This window comes from Strigops habroptila, chromosome 1 (genome assembly GCF_004027225.2).
Source record: "Strigops habroptila isolate Jane chromosome 1, bStrHab1.2.pri, whole genome shotgun sequence".
NCBI lineage: Eukaryota > Metazoa > Chordata > Aves > Psittaciformes > Psittacidae > Strigops > Strigops habroptila.
The window spans coordinates 102,349,713-102,374,392 of record NC_044277.2 but is presented as its reverse complement, the minus strand read 5'-3'; the positions used below and the strand labels follow the sequence as shown (position 1 = coordinate 102,374,392).

The window sequence follows — 24,680 nt, the reverse complement described above, 5'->3', positions numbered from 1 at the left end:
GAGAGCACTCTATATCACTGGTGGGATTTATTCTACATCTTCTTTACTATGTGGGTGGGTTATCAGCTCTGCAGCAAGCAGCGTTCATATCCTTGTCTTAAAACTGAGTTGAGTCCAGGGTGATATACACCACCCAAACCAGGACCCTGTGTAAGTGTGTGGAGACTGGGTAGTATGTATATGCCAAGAAAGGTCTGAACACTTGCCTGTACCCACTTCTTCCATGTGGCATGCTGAGGTGGTGTGCCTCCATAAGCCTTACAAGTTCCTAGCTAGGTTTTTAAATATAGATACCATCTTCATCATGCAACACATTGTTCAAGGTGTTGATAGACCAGGTGTTTCGTCCCTAAAAAACAGGTACATACGCAGACCTCACTGGTTTGCCTCTAGGACCCTGCAAATCTGAAAACAATGTATGCCAAAAGAAGAGTAATAACATTGTTTTCAGTTCAAAAGAATGCGCCATAGGTTGAGGCAGAAGAGCAGATCATCATAAACTGGGCATATCTGGTTTCAGGCGATCAGAAAAAATAACCGCTTAGACCTTCCCAATGGTTTTACTATGGTTTAAGGACCAATTGCAGAAATAAGAGAGAGTTGATTAATCTGGAGCTCCTCTTCAAAATTTTTCCAACACTGCTTTCTTATCCTTCTTTGTTTCCCATCTTAGCTTGTTTCAGGATGCCCATAACACATGCTTGTTTCATTTCTTTTTATGGACAGCTGCAGGGCAGTTTTAGTAAGCTGCAAAGAGGCAGCTTGTACAATAAAAATTATTTCACAAGAACTCAACTAAACCCAAATATCCCGCACTGCCAGTGCTTAAAAATACTGATCTTATTGTTTGTGTTTTGGGTTTTACAGGATGTCTAAATGTCTCAATGATCCATTTATGAGTCTAAGATAACTTGAGGTATGTTTCTTTCATGGTATTTTCATCAGCCAGAAGCTGAAATATCATGAGGGGACAGATGCTGCACTATTTCAGCACCATACATGTCTGCTTGAAGCACTGAAAGAACTGGAGAAAAAAATAAATACAAAGATTTGAAACTCAAATACAAGCTGAGGGATCAGCTCATATTCTCCATGCTTCAGACTTTGCAATAATAAACCAGTAAAGCACACATAAACTTTCAAATCCCAAACGAGTTGTCATAGATTTTTCCATGATCTTTGGGTACAAGACATGACGTCGTTCACCATCCTTTGCCCTAGTGGGCCTCTGAATTCTCACACAGTGCTAGGTAGATGTTTTCAAGTACAAACTGGCTGAGAGAATTACCTGGACCAACAGACAGAGGACAGATGGCCTTGTCTTACTGTACCTCCTTGAGTGTTCAAAGGACAAATTCAGCTACAGATCTGGTTCTCTTGCAGCAGTAGACATGAAATATGCCACATCTGAAGTGCCTACATCAAACACTACCCTTGCCAGCTCCATTTCAGCTACTTGTCTCCCTGAGGATACTCATAGGTCAGAAAACTTTGTGCTTTTGTGTGACCCCTCATACTATAAAGATTTTAATTCACCTAGAGAAAAAAAAGTAACGACTGATAAACTAAGGCAGCTGAACTTTCAGCATGGCAATGATAAGCAGTGTTGTAGAAGAGCCTTCCATGAACACTCTGTAACTGCTTTTCACAGAACTCTTAAGACAATTTCCTTGCCCACAGTGCCATTCAATTGCTGCTAATCACTTCTCTGTCTTCCAGACCATTAAGAAGGCTTATTCCTGGGGCTGATAAAAATACCTCTGAGGAGAAAGGGTATTTGCCATGCATCAGACAGCAAGTGCTTAAAATAAGTCTCCTGGTGAAAGAGACCTGCATCCCCTATAAAAGATTATTCCACTTCGGAAACACATTCCCAGCTAAGAGTAAAGAGATCTTACTTGTTTGCTAAGCAGCTCTGCATCCTGATTAAAAGAAAACATATATTCTTTTAATAAAACAAAGACACGTCAACAGTTACTCTCTTCTCTGCCAGGACACACACCTTCATGCTGTATGAGAGCTCATCACTGTCAGAGGAAATGCCTGCCAGTGTACGTAGATGTAACCATGATCTCTGCTGCCAGATACAGCAAAGTTGGTCCATTGGCTGAGATTTATTATCGCCAAGACTGTCACTGCTCCATCATCACAGATGATGCTACATTCATGCGGCTGCCTATCACCACTCACTGTCCTTTGCCAAATAGCCTGCTCGTTTCCTCCAGTGAAATGACATCCATGCCAAAGGTGCAGAGCTTCAATTTCTCCTGGAATAACCCACTAACGTGGCATCACTTTCCATCTGGCTTCTGCTACCATTTTCCACTTGAAGAATCTATCTTATCTTTGCATGAAAGCGTGTTTCTGCATCACCTTCACCAGCACTTCCCTCTCATTGGCATTAACACAGTTGTGTAGTCACATTGGTGAAGTTAATCTTGCCTATCTGACTGATTTTGTTTAAACACATGAGATTGTTTTAGCGTAAATGTATCACCTTCTACATGAAGAGAATAGATTCCCTTAACTGGACCTCTGCTGAATACACTGGGAATTTAGACACCCATTACATACACAGGCATTTGCAGAACTACGGTCTCCTCTCTGTAGAGGACTGGACTGGCAGAGGTCTACTGAGATCATTGCAGACTGAAGGAAAGACGGGGGTTGGTTTGTATACTTCCCTCTAGAAAAAGGGAAGAAAACTGAAGACATCAAACTCTTCTTGAAAGTGTGGTCATAGGAAAACAAAGATGACAACATTACTGATATGTTCAGCCAAAATGAAAGTAATTTAAAAAAAATGGTCCCTCAGGTGTCTATTGCAAATAAAAGACAGGGTACTTGTTCCCTTGTCAACTCATCTCTTGAGATACATAAACGCCTTTCATATTTCATAGAGTCTTAGAATCACAGAAGGTTTGGGTTGGAAGGTACATTAAAGATCATCCAGTTCCAACCCCCTGCCACAGGCAGGGACACCTTCCACTAGACCAGGTTGCTCAAAGCCCCATCCAACCTGGCCTTGAACACTGTCAGGGATGGGACAGCCACAGCTTCTCTGGGCAACATGTTTCCTCTGGTCAAAGCTAAAATCTGGCCTCCAGCCCACTCCACATAAGGAGAGAAAGTAACCTTGCCTTTGCTTTCAGCTGACAACACTGCAAACCAGTGTGAGCACATATTGAACAAGAAGTTGGAGGGACCAGAGAGCACCAGCAAAACTCTATCAAAAAAAACTCTTGCAAATCACCCAAACAAAGAGTCAGAGATGCCCTCATGTGAGGGCATATCAGTACCCGGAGCACTCACCTGGGCAGTCAGAGTTAGGTTAGGTTCAGCTGCACTCTTTCTGGGGCTTTGGACAGACTTGATGTGCAGATGGATTCATGAGCTGAGCCTCTGCTTCACACCGCAGTGAAAAGGAGTGCACAGAGATACCCACATTGCAACCAGCATCCTCTGGATTACTTGACCATGCAGACAACCCGGAGCCATTTCTGCATCTAGACTGACATCCAAGCTTCTTTATTCCCTTTCTCTCTCCGCTTATAAAATAGCTGGTGTTGGCAATGCTTTCCAGAGAGGTTCCCTGGGCTCCTCATATAAAGTGGTGTTTGAGGAATCAGGTCTTGGCATTAAATGTAGTCCACAGAGTAAACATACTGTAGTAAACCACCATGTTTATGGAGCTGTGGAAGCCTTAAAACTGAGATGTGCTGTCTTTTTAGGGTTTGGACTGTATGACCTGTGTGAGTAGCCATATGATACCAGTGATTTCAGGAGTTCCCAGCCAGAGTTTTTGAGTCAGACCCTCTGAACAATGCTTCTTACCTCACTTAAGGCTTTTAAATGATTCAACTGAATGAATCGTTTGGTCTCAAGCAAATGAATGATTTCTCTCATCAGGGGTCCAAGGGTGTCTTGTCTTTCTGTCCTGACTGACAATTAATGCTGACCTATGCAAGATGACAAGTAAATTGAGCCAGACAGGGATATGAACTCTCACAACAGATCTGCAAAAGAACATCAACAAGAAAATCCAACACAAGTGGAAGATTCAGCAAATTACCTTGCAGATGCATTTCTAAGTGGTCATGATTCAGAGTTATTTAACTTCTGTTTCTCCTTCTTCAGCCCATGTTGAAAGAAGTGTGTGCTTCATGCCTGCAGCCTGTCTACTCCATGGAGCGTGTTGTCACTGACAAAGTCTGTGTGCACCGCTCATGTTTCTGCTGCCAGGTCTGCAGGAGGAAGCTGAGGTGAGTGGTAGGACCCATAGACATTTATTTTTAAGGGATGTCCAAGTAGTTTCTATCACAGTAGTCCAAGGGTAATTCCAACAAGACAGACTTCAGGAAATGAGAAAAGGCAGACAGTTTCCCCCATACAATCTGCTTCTTCGTCACTGACAGATGGAGATTGTATGAGGGAAGTCACCCAAGACTGCTCACCTCAAGCTTGTAGTCACCTGTAGATCAGGAATCTGCATGGTGGTGTAAGAGTGAGCTGAAAATAGAAGAAACACTTACAATTTGGGAATGCTGATACAGAATTTAATTGGAGGAGTCGTTTGGGTGCGTCACATGTTGATGGGGTCAGGTAGGTTGGAAGGTACATCTGGAAGACTCCACCCAGCCTCCTGCAGGTCCAAGGAGGGCAAGTAGCTCAAGAACATGTCCAGGAGGGGTGTCAATGGCTCCAAGGATGGAGGATCCATAGCCTCTCAGTTGGGGCACCTCTTTCAAGACCTGACCACCAGTGCAAAGTTTTTTTCTCATATCTCAGCACAATTTCCCATGTTACAACTTGTTCCCATTGCCTCTCATTCTGCCACTGTCCGTCTTATCATGGTTTAAGCCCAGTCAGTAACTCAGAACCACGCAGCCACTCACTCACTTCCCCCTTCTCCCCCCTGGCTCCCAGAGCGATGGGGAGGAGAATCGGAAGAATGTAACTCCCACGGGTTGAGATAAGAGCAGTCTCGTAACTAAGGTATAATACAAAACCTCTACTGCTACCACCAATAACAATAATGATAAGGGAAATAACCAGGGGAGAGGATGCAATTGCTCACCACCCACCGACTGATACCAAGCCCAACCCGAGCAGTGATCTGGCCTTCCAGGTAACTCTCCCCAGTTTATATACTGGGCATGATGTGCTGTGGTATGGAATAGGGCCAGTTTGGATCCGGTGTCTGTCTCTGCTTCCTCCCGGCTTCCCGTGCCGGAGGGAAGAGCAGAGCCGGAGGGATGGGCAGAGCATGAGACACTGAAAAGTGCTTGTTAAGCACTCCTTAGGAACAGCTATAACATCAGTGTGTTATCAGCATTGTTCTCAGGCTAAAGCCTAAACACAGCACTGTACCAGCTACTAGTAAGGAGAAAAAAACCTGTTACAGCTGAACCCAGGACACACCTCCAAGAGCACTCCAGACCTATCTTCTCTATAACCTCCCATAAAATAAACACACACAGCAATGAGTTCCTCCCTCTTATCCTTCTCCTTATGAGACCTAGCCAGCCCAGCTCTCAGCCTTTCCTCAGATGACCTGACTGCTTCAGTGGCCCTTTGCTGGACTCCTTTCAGTATGTCAATAGCTTCCTTGCATTGAAGAGCCCAAAACAGGGCAAAGTACTCCACATGTGGCCCTACAAGTGTCAAATGCAGAGGAATGGTCACTTCTCTTGATCAGTTGGCTGGGCTCTTGCTAATGCAGTCTAGGATGTATTTGGCTTCTCTGGCACAAAGCACACTGCTGGATTGTTTTCAGCTTCTCAGTCACCAAGACTGCCTGGTCCTTTTCTGCAAGGCTGCTTGCCATCCTCTTAGCCCCCTAGCTGTACAGACACTTTCTCCCATCATGCAGTTGTTGTATCAAGGGAGTCCTGTGCAGTTTTAGCCATATGTCCATGCTGTGCATACATGGGGAGAGGTGAAGTGCTGGTATGGAGCCTGGCCCATAAATGAGAAAGAGATTGCACATAATCTGGACTACAGCTCCCAAAGGAATGGAAAGGATATGTTTAATTTTTCACGTGTTTTGGTTTTTGAAAGAAAAATCAAACATATCCTCAGAAAACCAACAGTACTTTTGAAAGGTTTCATTCTTCAACCCCCCTCTCTTCCCCAGCAGTTTCCACTGAAAAACAATTTTGCAGCACTACAGCTTCCCTCCCACACAGCCACTAACAGCTATGCCAATGTGTGTTTTCCAGCTTGCAAAACTATGCTGCCCTCCATGGAGTGTTTTACTGCCAAGTCCACTACAAGCAGATGGCTGGAGCTAAAAGCAGAAGTGGGATGGAAAGGCTGGAGCACCAGCTAGGAGACCATCAGGTTCAGCAAGTGGCAATGGTAGGCAGAGGACCACAGCCCCGGGACTGGTACAACGGGGCCAAAAAGAAGACTGAAAGAGAGAAACCCACATCCTTCAATGCACAGTGCAGCTTGCGGCTGGCTGAGCACAGGCAAGAGCTGAACAGGTCTGTCCGCTTAGGGAACAAGCTCAGAACAGGCTGGCCACTTTCAGAAACAGCTTTGTTGGCTGTAGATGAAAAAGTTGGAACAGGAGCATGTTCCTGGAACAAGCCTGCACTAAGCATGCAAACCTCCCAGCCTGGGGGCAGCAGGGCAGGCAGGATGATGCTCAGGGGTCAAGAGGGAAAATTAGTTGCAGAGGCAGCAGGGGAGAAGGGAAGCTTCTTACTTGGTGTCACCTATACCAAGGAAAGAGAGCAAGCATGTTCCTGGCCCAAGACTGGAGAACAGAGAGATGGTGAAAAGACTGGGGATGGGGATGGGGAAGCGTGTGAATGGGCGTGTGATGGGGAAGTGTCTGAAGGGAAGCGATGGGACAAGGTGTCCCAGCGAGTTGCTGAGATCCAGCAGGGCAAATTCCAGTTGAAGAGAGGACCTGTCTCTGCCTCCTCCCCTCTAGTCCTGAAGCCTGTGAAAACTCTGCCTCACAGATCCCTTGTTGTCCACCATGCTGCATGTCAAAGCACTAAACCCACCAACTGGAGGTACCTGCGGGGCAGAGGGAGTTTCATCCGCTCTGCCACAGAGCTCCCAGTGAAGGAAAATGAGGTCTGTGGATCTCTAAGCACACCCAACAAAGGAGGCACAATGTCTGCAATGACAGATGACAAGCCTGAACTGACCATGGCCACCCCAGGAAACAAGCATTCCCTTGGAGAGAGAATGAGCAGCTCACAGCCCATCTGTGTGCCAGGAGTGCCCAAAACCAGAAACACCACAAGTATAGAGGTAAAATGTGGAGCTGAGGGTGTTGATCCCTCTGAAAATGAAGCTGAAGAAGCCCATTGCCTCTCTGGTGTCTCAAAGACCTCTTATGTATCTTCTGGCTCCCTGGAGCCAGGAGGGCTGAGTATAACACCTGAGATCACTGAGCTTGTGAATGGTAAGTCAAGGGCAAACACTGAGTTCCCAGGGAAACAGATACTAGTAACTTTGGGGGAAAATATGCAGCCATCCAGCATAAGCCATTTTCCTGCACTTGAGAGAAAAGAGGCAGAATTTGAGAAGACAGAGGAAGTAAAACCAATAAATACACCAGGGTTTCTGGAAGAACCCAATCCTGAGCATACATCTCAGAAGAGCAAAGCAGAAACGAGCACAGTCTCTGGTTTGCCAGATAAGACAGATGACCACAGGGTGTCCCATCTACAAGAAACAGAACCTCAGGTCACATGTGGCTCACTGATAACAAACCCTCCTGAGGATATTTTGAGACATGATACAAAATCACCTGGCAAGGATTTTCCAGTGCCAGCAGACTGGAAAGGAACCTGTGCCACTTGGCCCTCACGTAATGAAGTCAACAACTCCAAGTCAAAGGATCCCAGTGAAGTTCTTAGTGGAAACATTCACATTTCTGAGCAACCAGCCAAGATATTAGACTCTTACAAACTGAATACAACCTTGGACAAATCCAAAGGTCATCCAGGGGGTGAAATAAAAATGGATCTGAAACTCCCAGGGGAAAGCACTGTGCATACGTCAAGGCCTGGTACCCAGAGTAAAGAGACCAGAAACAGTCAAGCCTGCAGAGAGATGTTAGGTAAAGGTTTCAGGCTTCAGAAAAACCCCTTCACTATGCTTTTTGGTTCTGAAGACAAAAGCAGCACTCCCAAAAAAGAAACAACAACCCAAAGGAAACACACTAAGCCACAATCAACCCTTGTCACTCTGTTTGGTTACTCCTCAGATCAGAGTCAACGAGAAAAACCTGCAAGATCCTCAGGACAAACAGATATTGATTACAGGCCAGAAAAGCCCCAGAGCCTCCGCAGCCCTTCCAACCAAGCAAAACAAAAGACCTCCAGGAATGGTCAGATGCCACAGCCAGGAAAGACGGAGGTCTTCCATAAACATATCCAGGAGAGCTGTGGAGGCTTCTCAGGCTCTTCTGAGGGCAAGGAGACTGATGTTCTACTGTTAACTCCTGGCACAAGCATTTCATGTAATGATAAACATGAGAGAACTGAACTTGACATTCATGACCAACTGTCTTTAAACAGTCAAGTTCAGCAGGAACAGGACTGCTGTTGGCCCTCTCTCATGCCAGCACAGGAAAATCACAAAGAAACTGCAATAACCTCAGAAGGTGGAACAAACCTTCTACATCCTCCTGCAGATCTTATGGCTGCAGCTGAAACCAGCAAAAATCTTATCAGGGAAGAAAATTTTCATGATGCTCATGTACTAGAAATTCAGAACCTGTTGAGTTTGGATGTCCAGGACACAATGATAGAGGATGGGATATTTTTTTCACCAAGCAATTCAGAAAAGTTACCCAAGGAAGGTGAGTTTCAGTTAGCCAACGAGGTTTTTCTGGAGGACAATAATTTGTTCTTTTCTGAAAGACAAGATTTTCCCAGCGTAGCAAGTAAGATCCCAAATTCAGACTTGCAAAATTCAGAGGCAGAAACTCCACCTTGCTTTGATCCAAATCTTTCAGAATCATGCCAGGAAATCTCAGCAGAAACAAATGCCCCACTAGTGCTGTGGGATACCTCCAGTCCCCTGCTTCTTGCTGGACAGGATGAGATTAATATTAGAGACTCAGAAGGGATCCAGAGCTGTGCACTGCTGCAGCAGCTGGATCCACAGTGCCAGGCTCCAAAGGCTGCAGAAGATACATCTGGATGGGGTCTCAATGCTGAAGGCTCAACAAACAAGCATGTCTCTATGCAGGAAGATAATTTTCCCCTAATGCACATGTTGACCAGTCATGCTTCTGAAACCAGTACTCGGTGTATCTTTGACCCTTTTGGTGCTGATTCAACCAAAATGGTCCAGGAGACTCCTAAAAAACTGAACAGGAGCAGAAAAACATCAGGAGTTGAAGAAGATAATGAAAGTCTCTCTTCTGAAGACCTGAGTGTGTTAAATGATGGCCTTATAGACCAGGAGTTCTTCATATAGTTGGAAAAAAGATTAAAAAAAAACCCACCCCTGCAACACAAGTTACATGTGATACACATATATGATACGGGACAAAAATTGATTCATTAAATCAGTTTAGAAATCCCCCACTCCTCTGGCACAAGACAAATTCAGTTGGGCATAGGCTGATCTATTAATGGCTTAAGGAGCTAAACTTAAGATCTCTCTCTTGGTCATAGTGGATCAGTGCTCGGTTCTCAAAAAAGAGCATTGCAAGAAATGGCTTTACTGTGAAGAACCTCCAAGGAGAAACCAATCAGCACTTCATTCCCTGCACTCAGAGGTCTTCTGCGGAAGGGATCCTCCACACAATCTACTGCTGAGGTCCCTCAGAGGATGCCTGCATAGCCACAGTCTGCATGGCAGAGAGGAGACAGACCTCTGAAGAGGTCCAACCAGCAAGCAGCCATAAGCAACAAGCTAATCAAGAACTAGAAACTCAAATGAGAAGAGAATGCCATTATCAGGAGGGAACCAAATCCTTGGCCACAAGTGAGCAAGTAAAATGCAATGGGCAAAGGCAAAGCTGAGGCTGTAGGATGAAGATCCCGCATGACATCCTTGTCTCTAAATTGGAGAGACATCAATTTGATAGATGGACCACTCAGTGGACAAGGAACTGACTCGATGGCCGCACGCAAAGTGTTGTGGTAAACGGCTTTATGTCCAGTTGGAAACCTGTAATGAGTGGTGTCCCTCAGGGATCGGTGTTGGGACTGGTTCTGTTCAACATCTTTGTCGGTGACATGGTCAGTGGGATTGAGTGCGCCCTCAGCAAGTTTGCTGACGGCACCAAGCTGTGTGGTTCGGTTGATACGCTGGAGGGAAGGGATGCCATCCAGAGGGACCTTGACACGCTTGAGAGGTGGGCCGATGCCAACCTTATGAAGTTTAACCAAGCCAAGTGTAAGGTCCTACACCTGGGTCAGGGCAATCCCAGGCACAGCTACAGGTTGGGCCCAGAAGAGATTCAGAGCAGCCCTGCAGAGAAGGACTTGGGGGTGTTGGTTGATGAGAAGCTTAACATGAGCCGGCAGTGTGCGCTTGCAGCCCAGAAAGCCAACCGTATCCTGGGCTGCATCAAAAGAAATGTGACCAGCAGGTCGAAGGAGGTGATCCTGCCCCTCTGCTCTGCTCTTGTGAGACCTCACTTGGAGTACTGTGTACAGTTCTGGTGTCCTCAACAGAAAAAGGACATGGAGCTGTTGGAGCGAGTCCAGAGGAGGGCCACGAGGATGATAAGGGGGCTGGAGCACCTCCCGTGTGAAGACAGGCTGAGAAAGTTGGGGCTGTTCAGCCTGGAGAAGAGAAGGCTGCATGGACACCTCATAGCAGCCTTCCAGTATCTGAAGGGGACCTATAAGGATGCTGGGGAGGGACTCTTCCTTAGGGACTGTAGTAATAGGACAAGGGGTAATGGGTTCAAACTTAAACAGGGAAAGTTTAGATTATATACAAGGAAGAAGTTCTTCACTGTGAGGGTGGTGAGGCACTGGAATGGGTTGCCCAAGGAAGTTGTGAATGCTCCATCACTGACGGTGTTCAAGGCCAGGTTGGGCAGAGCCTTGGGTGACATGGTTTAGAGCAAGGTGTCCCTGCCCATGGCAGGGGGGTTGGAACTAGATGATCTTAAGGTCCTTTCCAACCCTAACTATTCTATGATTCTATGATTTTTCTCCAACTAAGATTTAGGTGTCTGTGATATTAGAGTTTCAATGTAAATCAGATGCTTAAGCCCACATCAGAGTCAATGGACAATTAGTAAGTACAGTCTGGGAGGTGATTCAGCCCACCCTAGAACAGACAACTACATTCAAATAGCTAACAGCTCTCTAGACTGTGTCAATCCATCTCCACTAACTACGGTGCAACCTTACGTATCTATTTCACATATAGACAACTACATTTATTCATCCAGAGATAAATCCAACCTATGATAAATCATACACTTTTTTACTGGGTGGCTTGCCTACACCTAATAATAGTGATACCTCACTCCCCTCATTGTATTTTGACTTCAATAGACTACAAAATTGCTTCACATAGAAGGTCACCACCATTAGCCTTGTTTTGCAATGATGAGCAAAGATAAGTGAAATTACTTTGCCGAGGTCACACAGTCTGAAAGGCAGAGGAGGAAAGAGAACCCAAGTCTCTTGAAGTCTTGGAGTGTGGGGACATTGCTACATACTCTCCCTGTATGGTTGCACTCTGACTGTCCCTGCCTGTCCTTTGCTGACAAAACAGAATTGTTATAGAAGTTAACAATTATACTAATGATAAATGATCAACAAACTCACCAGAAACCTCAGAGGGCCAAAGCAAGAACACGTGTGTTACGAAAAGGATCGTGGAGCATATCATTTCATCTGTTTTAATCAGCTGTCTATGGAGGGGGAAAAAAAAAAGAAATAATGAATTTTTAAATAAAGTGAAAATTAAAAAACAACCTTCCTGCCTCTCCAGTGACAAAACAACCCTGGCTCTGTCCAATCTGCTGGAGGAATAAAGCTGTGCAGGGAGAGTGTTCAGTCAACATGAATCAGGGAAAAGAGAGATGTCCTGAAACTTGAAAATTTCATGACTCATTAAATGTTGAAGTCAGTCTCTCCTTGGGATGGGGCAAGAGACTTGGGACAACGGTGCTGCCATCTCACAGCCCTGCCTGAAACAGGGTCAAGCTGCTTTTAGAGATGGAGAAATAAGACCTCAAAACTTTCAGGGATCAAGCAGCTTTCACTGAAACAGTGGCAAGGAGTGGCCGGTTTCCTGTGCCTGAAATACTCTGAGTATCTGCCAGCACTAAGAGGAAGAGGGAAAATGCAGGACCACCACAGCTGGTGGATACAAATCTGTTCTAGCCGCAACTATCCCCAACATACAGGTGTCCAAATGGGTCTCCAACCACAGTTACTCCTGATGTGCAGAGCCATGTAAGAGAAAAACCAAGTCATTAATTAGTGCATCAATACCCTACTGCCTGCACCAGCCTCCCTCCACAGGCAATGGTTTCTCTTTCTGACTTACTCTCTTGGATGCTCCCTCTCCCTTCCCCTAGTCCTCGACATTTGTACATGGAGGTACAAGCTTTCCAGCTGTCCATCCAGGTCTTTTCTGAGACCTGATGATTTCTCATGCCCTCTGATGGAGTCTTTTCCATTTTCAAGAGGCCTTTCAAGTGTTAATAATCTACCAGGGCAATACTGTTAAACAGACGGAAATAAGGACAGAAACGCTAGCAGTGGCAATCCAGGAAACAGAAGTTTGCAGGGCTGACCCAGCCTTTGTCCCTGAGATAGCTCCACATGCAGGATTGACCCCCTCAGTCCCAGATGATGAAGACAGTCATAAGAACAATGTCTTTCTATGAGAAATGTCATCTTAGGGTGGCAGAGTTCACAAAGGACTGAAGCTTTCCCAAGGCTTCAGAAGAGTCTGTCTGGTAACATTAGGAAGAACTCAAGAAGTCACATCTGCATTATCGCATGAGACTGCAGTCATGTCTGGGTCTCCCCCAGGGAGTTTTTATAGTCAAAATCTGACCTCTTTTCCACAGGACATGACGGTGGCTGAGGAGTAGGAGGGAAAACCATGAGCCACACACAACAGGGTAAGGTGGAAGACTTCAGCTTTGTCGCACACTGATGGAAAAGGCACCTACTCCCTGTTTGTCAGGACAGGGTCAAAATGTTTCTGCCACAGTGGATCTCCTTGGCCAAGTCATCCCACGACATGGCCAGAGGTGGTTTTAGGGTAAAAGGAACCTCTGGAGGTTGCTTAGCTCAACCTGCTGTTCAAGGCATGTCTCTGAATAATAGCAAGTCCTCTCATTCAAGGATGTGGATCTGGAGGCAAGTGGCACTTTTGACCATGTATGTGATGCAAGCATATGATACATGCACATCACTGGTGCAAATTTACACAACTCTAAGTAAACTTTACTCCTCTCTTCCTTTACTCCCAATAGCATTAATCAGTATGACCTCCTTCTCCCACCCCAGATTGGGGAGTGACGTTTTAAGATCCTATCTTCAACCCCTCTTCCCGCTTCCATAAATACAACAGTGCCATTCCCACTCATGAAACACCAATCCAGACTTGTGTGATCCTTCAGTAACTTTGCTGGAGGCTCAGACATACTATCTGTGTTGAGACTGAAGGGCAAAGAATTTGAGAGAAGACATGAAGCAAGCAGGTCAGTGTCCTTATAGTTCTGGTGGAAGCAGCCAGGAGACCTTTGACAAATTACACACCAAATTTCATATAGTGAGGACAATCTGGCTTTCCAGTTTCCACGAATAAAGATACAAACCACTTTGGGAGGTTGTCCAGGAAGCAGGTCAATCTGCTTTTCAAGTGACATCAGAACCTCTAGCAAAGCCAAGCTAGTGTCATTTCTTATCCCCAAATCCTGTGTGCTCTGTATGTCTGTGTGCGTAACGTGCTCTGCTTTTCTTAAGGGTACTCTCTAAGCCAAATCTATTTTAGGATTCTCCTCAAAACACTGTAGTTTAGATCCAGTTTCATGACTAGCCAGGGTTTCTACATGGGGCAAATTAAAACTGACAGCTTGGGACAAGGCTGTAAAGACCAAGTCTACTTGACTACCAGCTGTATTTCCTGATCCAGAGGAGAAGTGCTTTTCTGCTTCCCTTTCCTACAGTCTCCAGAATGGGCTATATATCCATTAAGCGATTAATGAGAGAAGCAAATTTACTCTGTTTGCTCTACCACACTTAGGAAAATCAGCCCTCACTTTCAGAGTCACAACTTCACATCTCAGGAAAAAACCTTGCACTGCATCACAGTTGCCCTTAGGAGGCCCGGGAAGATAGTCTGAGCTGGGACAAGATAAACTGTCCCCATGCTGCCTGCAAGAGCGGCAATGCTTTGGCACCTTTGTTCTAGCCCCAAGAGCAGGGAGGGAATGATTGGTGACAAAGTACACCCAAGAACACTGCAATATATCATCTTAACAGAAAAACGTGCTGATACAAGTGCTAAATTTATCACATATGATTAGGGGTTTAGTGCTCACAGTTTAAACATTAATATTTGCCTATTTAATCAATGTGCCCTAGTGCAGCCTGGCCATAGATATAGTCATCATGACTGAGTTTGGAGACCTCATAAGTGCTGTGGGGGAGTTTGGGCTATACCAGAAATTGCTGGTACTGCTCATCTCCCTCCCACTGCTTCTTAATCCTTTCCAAATGATTGGCCAAGTGTTCATGGTTTTGGATGAGCCTCATCACTGCAACACCAGCTGGATCCGTGCTGTCGGTCCCAACCTGACGGAGGAAGAGCAGCTGAACCTCACCCTGCCTCGAGATGCAGATGGGGAGTATGAGCAGTGCTCCATGTACTCGCCGGTGGACTGGGACCTCGATTCCATTGTGGCGTACGGCCTGAACGCCACGGAGAAGTGCAGCAGTGGCTGGGTGTACCCTTCAGCACAAGCACCGTCTCTGCTGACCGAGGTCTGTAATCGCCTTTTGGCGTGCCGGGGATATGGAAGGGAAAGGATGGGCATATCCTGTCCTGTAGTTTGGTAAGCCAATGCCAGCTATGGTGCAGTCAGGCTGAGATTTACACCAGGCACTGGGGGACCTTGGCTCCATCACACAAATTGCAGCTTTCGTAGTTGGGAGGCCGTTGCAGGAAGACCTTGATGTAGATGCCCAGGGGGACCTCAGGTAGAGGTGGTGGGGGTGCTAGTCCACCACATGCTCTGCCCGCCATCCTCACCTTTCCAGCAATCAGGCCGTTGAAGCCATCTTGCCTGGAGTGACATTTTGAGTCTCCCTGACACAATTTGCCTTATTCCCCAGCCTGGTTCTCCTTCATCACTTTCTCTGTAAAAGACATTTGTTTTCCAAGGGCTTGCCATTGATATTTCTGAGGCCTTCAGAGACATTCAGGGCTGCAACAAGACATCCCATGGCATGTCTTGCCATGTTGAGCACTGGCTCTGTCTGTCAGCATCCCCAGCTTCTCCCTCTCTGGGCCTCTGTTCCCCTCTCACCTTCCCTCAATCCTCTCTCTCTCCCTCTCTCCCTCTCTCCCTCCTTTCTTTCTTCACTCCCAGATCCAGGACTTTCTTACGAGCTGAAACCAGAGGAGAGAGGCCAGCCTCTGGTATTTACAAAGTCTCCTTGGGATCCCTGGAGCACTGTGGCCATTTCACAGCCAGCTTCTCTAGAGGCTTCTCACCAGCTGTTGTGTCCCTTCCCGCTCCTGCACCAGTCCTTCTTTACCAGAGAAAACAATGCTCTGCCCTCCTCCTCCTCCCACCCTGCCCTGTCTTTGCAGCCAGAGAGAAAGCTACTAGGACTCTTGCCCCCAGGGTCCTATTTTAAGCAAAAATTGCCAACCAGAAGGATCCCTTGAGGATTCCTGGTCTGGACGAGAGTCCTGCAGGTCCCAGCACACAGATGTGCACCACGATGAAGAGGAAGGCTGAGCGCCTCATACGCCTGTCCCACCTCTGACTTGTGTTCTATGTGCACACCATGGAGGCTCGTGTCCTTGTGGGTGGGTTCTCCGCTCCCAGGGGCTGGAGCAAGAGCTCAGGCACCCAGCTCCTGGATCCACCATGGACCAGAAGGGCTGCCAACCCTCAGAAAGCAGCTGGAATTTGTCAAGAGCAAAAGCATCTGTGTTTCCTTCCTCTAGTTTGACCTGGTGTGCGACAGGAAGGACCTGAATGACGTCTCCCAGGCAATCTACATGGTGGGACTTCTCCTAGGAGCCATCATCCTTGGGCCACTAAGTGACACGTGAGGAAACACAACCACATTCCCAGAGTTATTGCCCATCACCCAGGGACAGGCCAGTAGAGAGTTCAGGATGTCCATGTACTTGAGCACGAAATACTCCCTCCTTGCCTGAGCAAGGACACCTTGTCAGGGGCCACTTGACATGTCCGTAGCTGTCTGAGGGCTGAAAAGAGAGGGAGACAGATACAGCCTTGTGGAATGATCCTTCAGGAATCACAGTTCTAGCCTCAGCTGGTTTCTTAGCTACCCAACTGTGTCTCCAGGAATCCCAGAAACCTGCATTTGGGCACAGAGTTGGACCCACCTTCAGCTATGTTAACCAGACTATGTTTCTGTCCTTCTTGTTGCGCTGCTCAGCTTATGGTGACCTGGACCAAAGTTCTCAGCTCCCTAGAGGGCATGGCCACACAGGGAACACGGAAGGGAGAAAGGCACACCATGTGTACAGGGTGCCTCACAGGAGAACCAGCACTGCAGCCCATTTCAGACTGATCCTCACTGTTCTCAAGAGAGAGGACATGGGGGTCCTTCAAGACCTGGTTCCTTTCGCAGCATCTCCTTTTGCCTTTGCTAGCACTGGGGCGGTTCAAAAGTGGAGATGTCCCTTTTTCTGCCAGTTATGTCTTGGGGCACATAGAGGGGTTTGGTTCATATGGATGCCAGATCTCCTCTGATGTGAATGGTTCTCAAATAACTTTGTATTCTACCTAGGCTCTTCCCATCTCCATGGAATGTCTCCAAATGCCAACTATGTCTTCCCTCTTCTTCCACAGAATAGGCCGTCGGGCAGTCTTTCTGATCTCCATGCTCATCCAAGGCTTGTTTGGTGTAGCAATCGCATTTGTGCCCCATTTCTATGTGTACATGGCCTTCAGATGTGTCGTGGGGACTGCGGAGTCAGGAATTATGATTACTGCTTTGGCCTTGGGTGAGTAGGATGCACTTGCCTTGGGGCAGAAAGATGTGGCCTGGCAAGGTGCAATAATAAAAGATAGTGCTGCATGTTATGTAAAGGGTGACCCTGAACCTTCATTCTTCTTCTCAGCTACAGAATGGGTCGGTGTCTCCCAACGGTCAAAGGCAGTGCTTATTTCTCACTGCTTTTTCGCCATTGGTCACACTATTATCCCTGGCTTGAGTTATGGTATTCGCAACTGGAGGCTGCTGCAGATTGCAGGATCTGCTCCAGTGTTTGCTCTTTTCTTCTACATCTGGTAAGCTGGAGCAGGGCAGAGCTTTGTGAAGACATGAGAGCAGTGGGTGTGAGGGGTGGCAGTGAGGAGGCATCAGCTCAGGAGCAGACTGGGTCTTCCCCATTAGAGCATAGGTGATGAAGGGACTTCTGCAGAGATCAGCAGATCTCCTTGGGGCACCTTGTTTGTTTCAGGTTTTCAAATGTGGCATTTGGGGCTTAAATGCAGGGCTGAAAAACCTGACACAAGAAGGTGTTTAGACCCAAACGATCACATGTGATGCTCGTACTTGCTAGATGTGGTAATGGGGAGGTGGGCTGGGTGGAAACTCAACAGGTCACAGCAGCATCTCTGCATTTCATCTGCTTGGCAGGGTGCTCCCAGAATCCGCCCGGTGGCTGGTGATAAAAGGCAGGATAGAAGAAGCTAAGAAGGTCCTTCAGAAGGCAGCATCCATCAACAAGCGCACCATCCCACCGGAACTCCTGGAGCAGGTACCTGCAGTGGCTGCGGAGCTGCTTGTTGTCTGCAGAGGCTTTCCTCTGCGCTTGCTTTGGTAGCAGCCCCTGGAGCTGAGGTCATCCCATGAACACCCTTCCATGGCCACTGGGGATGATTTGGGGATGGATGTGGGTGACTCCAGCTTCAGCTGCGCTGCGCCGAGACAAGGCCAGGGAAGAGGCTCAGCTGCTGCTGAGGCTCAGCCTGGAGCTTTCTGGAATCTAACTGGGATATGGAAAGGACTCAAACGCTTCCCTGGCTTTTGTTCTATTTAGTCGGTGTTTTTCCCTGCACAAATGCCTGAAGGGGGGTCGCCTCCTTGCTCACCCCAAAGTCCCTGCACTGGGGAGATGTTCATGCCGAGGAACCTCTTGGTCACCAAAGCAGTGCACTGGGCACCCGGAGCACAGGCACGGGAGCCCAGCCCCAATGGGCCTCCTGCCCTCCCAGAACATTCAGGGTCACAAGCCTGTCCCGCTGAGGCTTTCCTTCGGCTGCAGACGGAAAGGAGCTCGCCAGGGGTTTCCTTTGCCTCGTCTGACTCTGGCTTTCTGCATTTTGCAGTTGAAGCCTGAGACTCAGCCCAAGCCTGGAAATCCTCTGGATCTCTTTCGGAAGAAGCACCTCCTGAAGGTGACTTTAATCATGTTGTGCACCTGGTAAGACATGTCCTGCTCCCCTCTTCCCAAACTTCTAGGTGAAGAAGAGATTGAGGGTTGACAAGAACTGTAAATTCACTTCATGTGATTTTTGGGATCATGATTATGACTTTGTGTTCATCTGCCATCTTTCTGTCTCCCCGTATTGATCTAGCTTGTCTGGGCATGGGGAGAAGCTGACTGTTCAAGATTCTGTGGGTTTTGTGAGAAAGGCTGGAACAATTCCAGTTTTTGGCTACGCCGGGACTTGGGGTATTTTTCTGTACCCATAGAAGTTCTGGGTGCAGTGTAAAAGTTACTGAGCATGTGGGGATCTATATTGCTTTATCTCATGTAATTACATCCCACAGAATTGTCACAGATGGTCACTAGAACTAAAACGGAGATTTCTGGAAGTTTGAATACATTATGTATGATCTGACCACCCTCATTTTTGAGGATAAACCCCTAGAAAATCCACCTTGTTACATTTTCTATTTCACTTCACTTTCAGGTTTGCAGTCAGCCTTGTCTACTATGGGCTGAGCCTTAGTGTGTCAAGTTTTGGTCTGGACGTCTACCTGACACAGCTTGCCTTTGGAGGAGTAGAGTTACCAGCTCGATTTTCCTGCATTTTCCTGCTGCAGTGGTTTGGGAGGAAGAAGACCCAGGCTGTTCTCCTGCTGCTGTCTGGCCTGATGTGTCTCATCATCATTGGCATTCCTGAAGGTGAACAACTTCTCCTCATCCTGAGAGCACAGTCAGAAGAGCCCCAGCCGGCTCTGTGCTGGTTCAGATCCATCCTCCTAGCCTGGCTGGCCACAGACCCACATTCACTAACAGGGGCTGAGCCCAAGGGGCTGCCCTGCTAATGTGTTGGCTTCTTTTCTGCATGGCTTTCTCCTCCTTCAGAGCTCTGCCTGCTCCTTCCACAGCTCCTGGCCCTTGACAGACGGTGTCCATTATACAACACCAACCACTAGACACCACCACCTCCTCTCAGAAAGGTGTAGCAGGAGTTTTAAAAGCCACCATGCCTCCATTCTCTAGACACAGAGGAAAAGCAAACGCCTCCCTCACCCTTACCTGTTTCCGCCTGCACATTGCCACAGTCCATACTCTCACCTCTGCTGCTGTGCTAGCGCTGTGAATAAAGTTGAAGGAAAGTGAGGGGCTGCCCTATGCTTTCAAGCTCATGGACATATTTCCAACTGAGCACTCCCTGAAGACTCGTAGTCACTCAGTGGCTCAATCCAGTTGTGGGTTTAGGAAATTCCTGTTGTCTGGGTTGTCTTTGCCCGTTGTCCAGATGGTATTTTCCAGGTAAGGGTGCGCTAGGAATGATTTCCAATGGGTTAGGTGGTAGATTTGCTTGGTAAGCCCATTAGAAAGGGCTGCCCTAATAAATCCCACTGCAGAGACCTTTGTTCCCAACTGAACCTTGTCCATGAAGATCACAATGTAGGTATCTCTTCCTCCCCTTAGACCAGGCCGTGGTGACCACTGTCCTGGCTGTCATCGGCAAGCTTACTGCCACAGCCTCCTTCTCCACCTCTTATGTCTACTCCGCAGAGCTCTTCCCCACGGTCATCAGGTGAGGTCTCCCCATGCATTGAAGCTTCCCCTGCCATGGCTGGTGGCAGTGCCCAGTTGTCCCCATGGCTGTGCTCAGTCCATGGTGCCCCAGGGGATGGTGCCCCCTGCCCGCCCCTCGCATTGCCCCTCGCTCCCCAGGCAGACCGGCGTGGGGCTGTGCTCGATGTCAGCGCGGCTGGCAGGGACCATGGCACCCCTGATGCTCCTGCTGGAGCGGTTCCACCCAGCCATCCCCATGGCCATCTTCGGCAGCACCCCCGTGGTGGTGGGGCTGTTCTGCTTCCTGCTGCCCGAGACCCGCGACACCGAGCTGGTGGATGACATGGGGATGGATGACATCAAGGGGGTAACCCCCCAGATAAGGTGGGAAGTTGGAGCTCTGAATGTAGGGCAAAAATAATCCAAAGGTGCAAATTTAAGGCAAAGAAAATATGTCAGAAATAAGGATGGAAACTGTATCATCTCTTTCTCTCTCCTTCTTGTCTTCAGCAACAGGAGTCCGGAAGCTTTGTCCAAGACAGACGCCACAGAGGGTGGAGTAGACTTGGAGACGGACAACTGCGCATTCTTGAAGAGCAAGTGATGAAGGGACAGGCATATACTAAAGGTCTTGCCTAATCCAACTTTTCTTGAAGCAGACCCATGAGGCATTGCTGTCTGGAATCTGGTCTTTCAGATGATCAACAAAATATTTGTGATCAGAGGGAGAGGAGATCTGTGTCACTCTGTGTTTGGAAACAATGCACTTCAAACTGTTCCTGAAGCCCAGTCTCTTATGCCTGGCTGTGTGAGTCCTCCCGACGTGTCTCCCAGTCCTTTGCAAACTGGTACCCGTGGAACCATCCCTGTCGTGTTTTACAGCAATAAAGAATCGCCAGTAGAGTGGTAGTACTGGGCAAGCGAGCGCCGGGCTGTGTCCCTCCTGCACTAGTCGCTCGGGCCGTCGACCCTCCTGTCAGTCCGAGCCTTCACATAGGAGTGAGGCCCTGCTCCTACACTTACACCCTCACTTATATTTGTCTGTGTTCAGGTCACAACTTCTCGACCTTCATTTCCCCCTTGGAGGAGACCCAGGTTCTATGATTCTGTGACTCTATGTATCACAACATCCCCCACTGCTGAAGAAGCTGGTCAGGCAGGGCCAGAGATATTTAAGGCATGGAGGGCCAGCAGAGCCTGGCCTGGCCCTGTTCCCTGAGGTGAGGAACTATGGAGCGAAACAGTTTCTCCTGTTGCCAGAGGAACCCCACAGGGACCACCGAGATAATCAGCGCATCCTTGGTGACAGCGACATCAACAAACCCTGACTCCTGGATGTGGGGCAGAGGAATCAGGATCCTGAACCTTGCCTTTTGACTAGAGGACATTGTCCTCTTCTTCCTCCCAGCCCCATGCTGGGAAGTCCCCAGATCCATGACCAAAGCAAAGCTTGCAGGAAGGGATCCAGCAGAAAATGGCTGAGGAGTGAGGAGGAGCAGCATTAATGCTCATCTCTTGACTCTGTGTGATGAGTCACAGAATTGTAGAGCTGTGGAATCACTGAGGTTGGAAAAGACCTTTAAGATCATTGAGTCCAACCATTAACCTAGCACAGCCAAGGCCACCACTAAACCATGTCCCTAAGTGCCACATCTACACATCTTTTACATACCTCCAGGGATGGTGACTCCACCAGTGCCCTGGGCAGCCTGTTCCAATGCTTGACAACCCTTTTGGTGAAGGGATTTTTCCTTATATCCAATCTAAACTTTCCCTGGCTCAACCAGAGGCTGTTTCCTCTTGTCCTATCACTTGTTACTGACCCCCACCTCGCTACAACCTCCTTTCAGGTAGTTGTAGAGGGTGATAAGGTCTTCCCTGAGACTCCTTTTCTGCAGACTAAAGAACCCCAGTTCCCTCAGCTGCTCCTCATAAGACTTGTGCTCTAGACCTTTCACCAGCTTCTTTGCCCTTCAGTGCTAAAGCCCAGATCCTGCAAATGCCCTGCCACATCTCCAGCCATGGCCAGTCCCCATGTAACACTGGGGAGATTTTGTGCATTAAAGCCAAAACACAAAGTGAATATCACCTCCAAGCATGCCTGGCCTGGACTTGGGACTCCCCAGCCTTCAAAACACCATGTACTGCAGCACATAGCAGTCAGAAGCAAAAGGATGCTACAAACCTGAGTGACCAGCCTTCTTCTTTGACCAAGAGTAGTGCTGTGGTTTGAAGAGATAGCTTCATGAAAAGGTGCTGAATATATTCTCTGCTTGCAAACAAGTAGTGCAGGAGAGTAAGCCACCCTTCTTTTTCTTTTTGTGACACTGGATGACACTAAAATACTGTGGGTCAACTGGCAGCAGCCAACCAAGGTCACTTGTAAAGGCTGGCCATGACTGGGAAGAGCAGTCCAGATGTCCACTCAGTTTAACTGTGTCATGGTTTAAACCAGCTGGCAACTAAGAATTGCATCATACACCGCACAATTTGGGAAGCTTCCACAGCCGCTGGTAGAGAAATTAAATATAGATCATCCGTCTGAAGAGTTGGAAATAAAAGAAGTCCTAATTGAACTCAGTCATTCTGCTCTGTTTCTGCATTGTTTGTGGCTGATGGAAACAAAATATGTTTCCATCTGCGTGTTAAATTACAGACTTGCAATTCCTGTGTAGAAAACACTCCAGAGCCAATAGCAGTTACAAAGGCCAACTGTGAAACAGTAGGAAAAAAAGTCAACGCCATTTATTATTCACTATTGCATTACAAGTGTCTCTTATCAAACTCAGAGTATAATTTGTATTACAGGAGAGCCTGAAGAAGACTTGGATACTTATTGGTATGCCTCAGCAAACCCTTCACAGTGTCCCTGGCATTTGCTCACCTCTGCTATCTTCAGCACCTTCCCACAACTGGTCCTCCAGTCATGGCTTGGTAAGCCACTCTGTTAAGGTCTTGCATCTGCTTTTCCCAGCTAAAACTTGTTACCCCGTTTTGTCCTCACCTTCTCTTCAATCTTTTATCTCCCTTCCCTGGGCTATAGGGTCATCTTCTTTCCCTTAGTTATCCCTGCAGGTCACCTGAGGCACCTTTTACCCTTTGTCCTTAACCTCATCATGATGAGAGCCCAAAACATCCCACTGTATGCATTCAAAAGCGTGTTTGCATTCTCTCATGCTATGCCACCACACTTAGATCAACTCTGCTGTGAGCTCTATTTATTACAGTGCAAGACCATACGTGGGCCAGGTAGCAGTGACATTAAGACACAGCAAAACCATTGGGCAGCCTCCCATTTCTGCTGCCCTGGTCAAAACAGTCATGAGTCAAAACTGTCATGAGTCAAGCTATTCAGGTACTCTTCAGCCAAAAGTGGTCTTCAAACTAACCAGGTGCAGTGGTCTAGAGAAGAGAAGAGGAAATGGATCTTCAGCCTGCTGGAGGCACAAATGAGGTGGAAGCAGAAGTACATCAGGATGTGACTGGACGCCTTTTTTTATGAAGTTGGCTGAAACAGAGCAGAACTCCCCAAAGGAGTTGTGGTTCACTCAGTAACTTGGAGCATTTTCCTCCAATCTCTTCCCTCAGCCTTTATCCTCTATGCCTTATTTTCCATAAAAGCCAGAAGGAAGCAGCTCACAGCCTTCTCCAAGGACAGAGGACCAAGCTCCTTTGTACTCATGGCCAATGAACAAGAGCACCGGAGCAAATCCTTTGGAAAGCAGATAGCCCCTCCTGGTGTGGTATTGTGACATGCCACTGATTTTATCCAAAACTTCAGCAAGCTGCATATCTGTGGGCTATTTTGATCCATGGAAAACGTGCAGGCATGATAACAAGGATGAGAATTGCAAAGCTTTTTGGCACTACCAGAAAATAGCCTTTGAGCTGTGTACAGGCAAATCTGGAACATCACCACTGTGTAACTTCTGGGCATCGTCTGCACCAAACCAGTGGTAAAAGAAAGTCATCTCAAAGGACAGGAGGTAAGAGGGAGCACAGGAACAGCACATGCTGTTTCTTTATAGTGCAAGACAAAAGTGGTCCTAAACCATTTAGAGACAGAAATAGATATAGCAAGAAGGAGCAGACTAGAACAGAGTGGAATAAACTTGATAGTTCCCAGAAAGATTTGCACTTCATTCTAAGAGACCAGCTGCTACAATGTCTCTCGGTTTCCTGGAACAGACAAATTAATGTAGTCCTACACCACAGCCCAATTTTCCATGCACAAAGCATCACGACACACTTTAATTCAAAGCAACCAGCATTAACAGCAGAAATTCTGCTGCCTGTTAGGCACCCTTGCTCACTGCTTGCTGTTTCTCCCATCGCATCTTCTTTTCTCAGCTGAGTACCTCAAATTTTAAAGATAAATAAATAAAAAGGAGCGTTTTTAAGAGAGGGTGAGGAGATCATGATAGACCCTCAAGAGAAATCACTCCTTCTTCCAAATGTGAGATTGTTATCAGTTTGCATCTGCTCTGGCTTTCTCTTTAGTCAGCACAGCACCCCACTGC

General features: G+C 47.3%; 2 protein-coding genes across 11 annotated transcripts in view; both read left to right on the top strand.

Annotated features, from left to right (window-relative positions):
- LOC115619882 overlaps positions 1–13,443 on the top strand; it is a 47,264-nt gene extending 33,821 nt beyond the window's left edge. For 6 of the 8 annotated variants that reach the window (XR_003995154.1, XR_003995146.2, XR_003995149.1 and 3 more), the window contains 2 exons: positions 6,222–6,488; positions 13,031–13,443. Coding sequence is in view for 2 of the 8 variants with exons in the window: in XM_030512834.2 (XP_030368694.1) it covers positions 1,720–1,749 (30 nt within the window). In the remaining 6 variants the exon portion in view is untranslated. Of the gene's footprint in view, positions 1–1,719; positions 2,064–6,221; positions 6,489–13,030 lie in introns of those variants that run through there. The other 2 variants (XM_030512843.2, XM_030512834.2) reach the window with 2 other exon arrangements.
- A 136-nt stretch (positions 13,444–13,579) lies between these two features.
- On the top strand, positions 13,580–22,740 carry LOC115619867 (solute carrier family 22 member 13-like). Of its 3 annotated transcripts, XM_030512797.1 has the most exons (10): positions 13,585–14,954; positions 16,150–16,253; positions 17,027–17,181; positions 17,299–17,467; positions 17,820–17,940; positions 18,512–18,606; positions 19,100–19,314; positions 20,071–20,179; positions 20,320–20,544; positions 20,671–22,740. In XM_030512797.1, exons 1-10 carry the CDS (start codon positions 14,583–14,585, stop codon positions 20,762–20,764), a joined length of 1,659 nt encoding a protein of 552 aa, XP_030368657.1. In that variant the 5' UTR covers positions 13,585–14,582; the 3' UTR covers positions 20,765–22,740. The 3 variants fall into 3 exon arrangements, with proteins under 3 accessions (XP_030368675.1, XP_030368657.1, XP_030368667.1); XM_030512815.1 differs by lacking the exon at positions 20,671–22,740 and having other exon boundaries at positions 13,580–14,954; positions 20,324–20,480; XM_030512807.1 differs by lacking the exon at positions 20,320–20,544 and having other exon boundaries at positions 13,770–14,954.
- Positions 22,741–24,680: the final 1,940 nt, after the last annotated feature.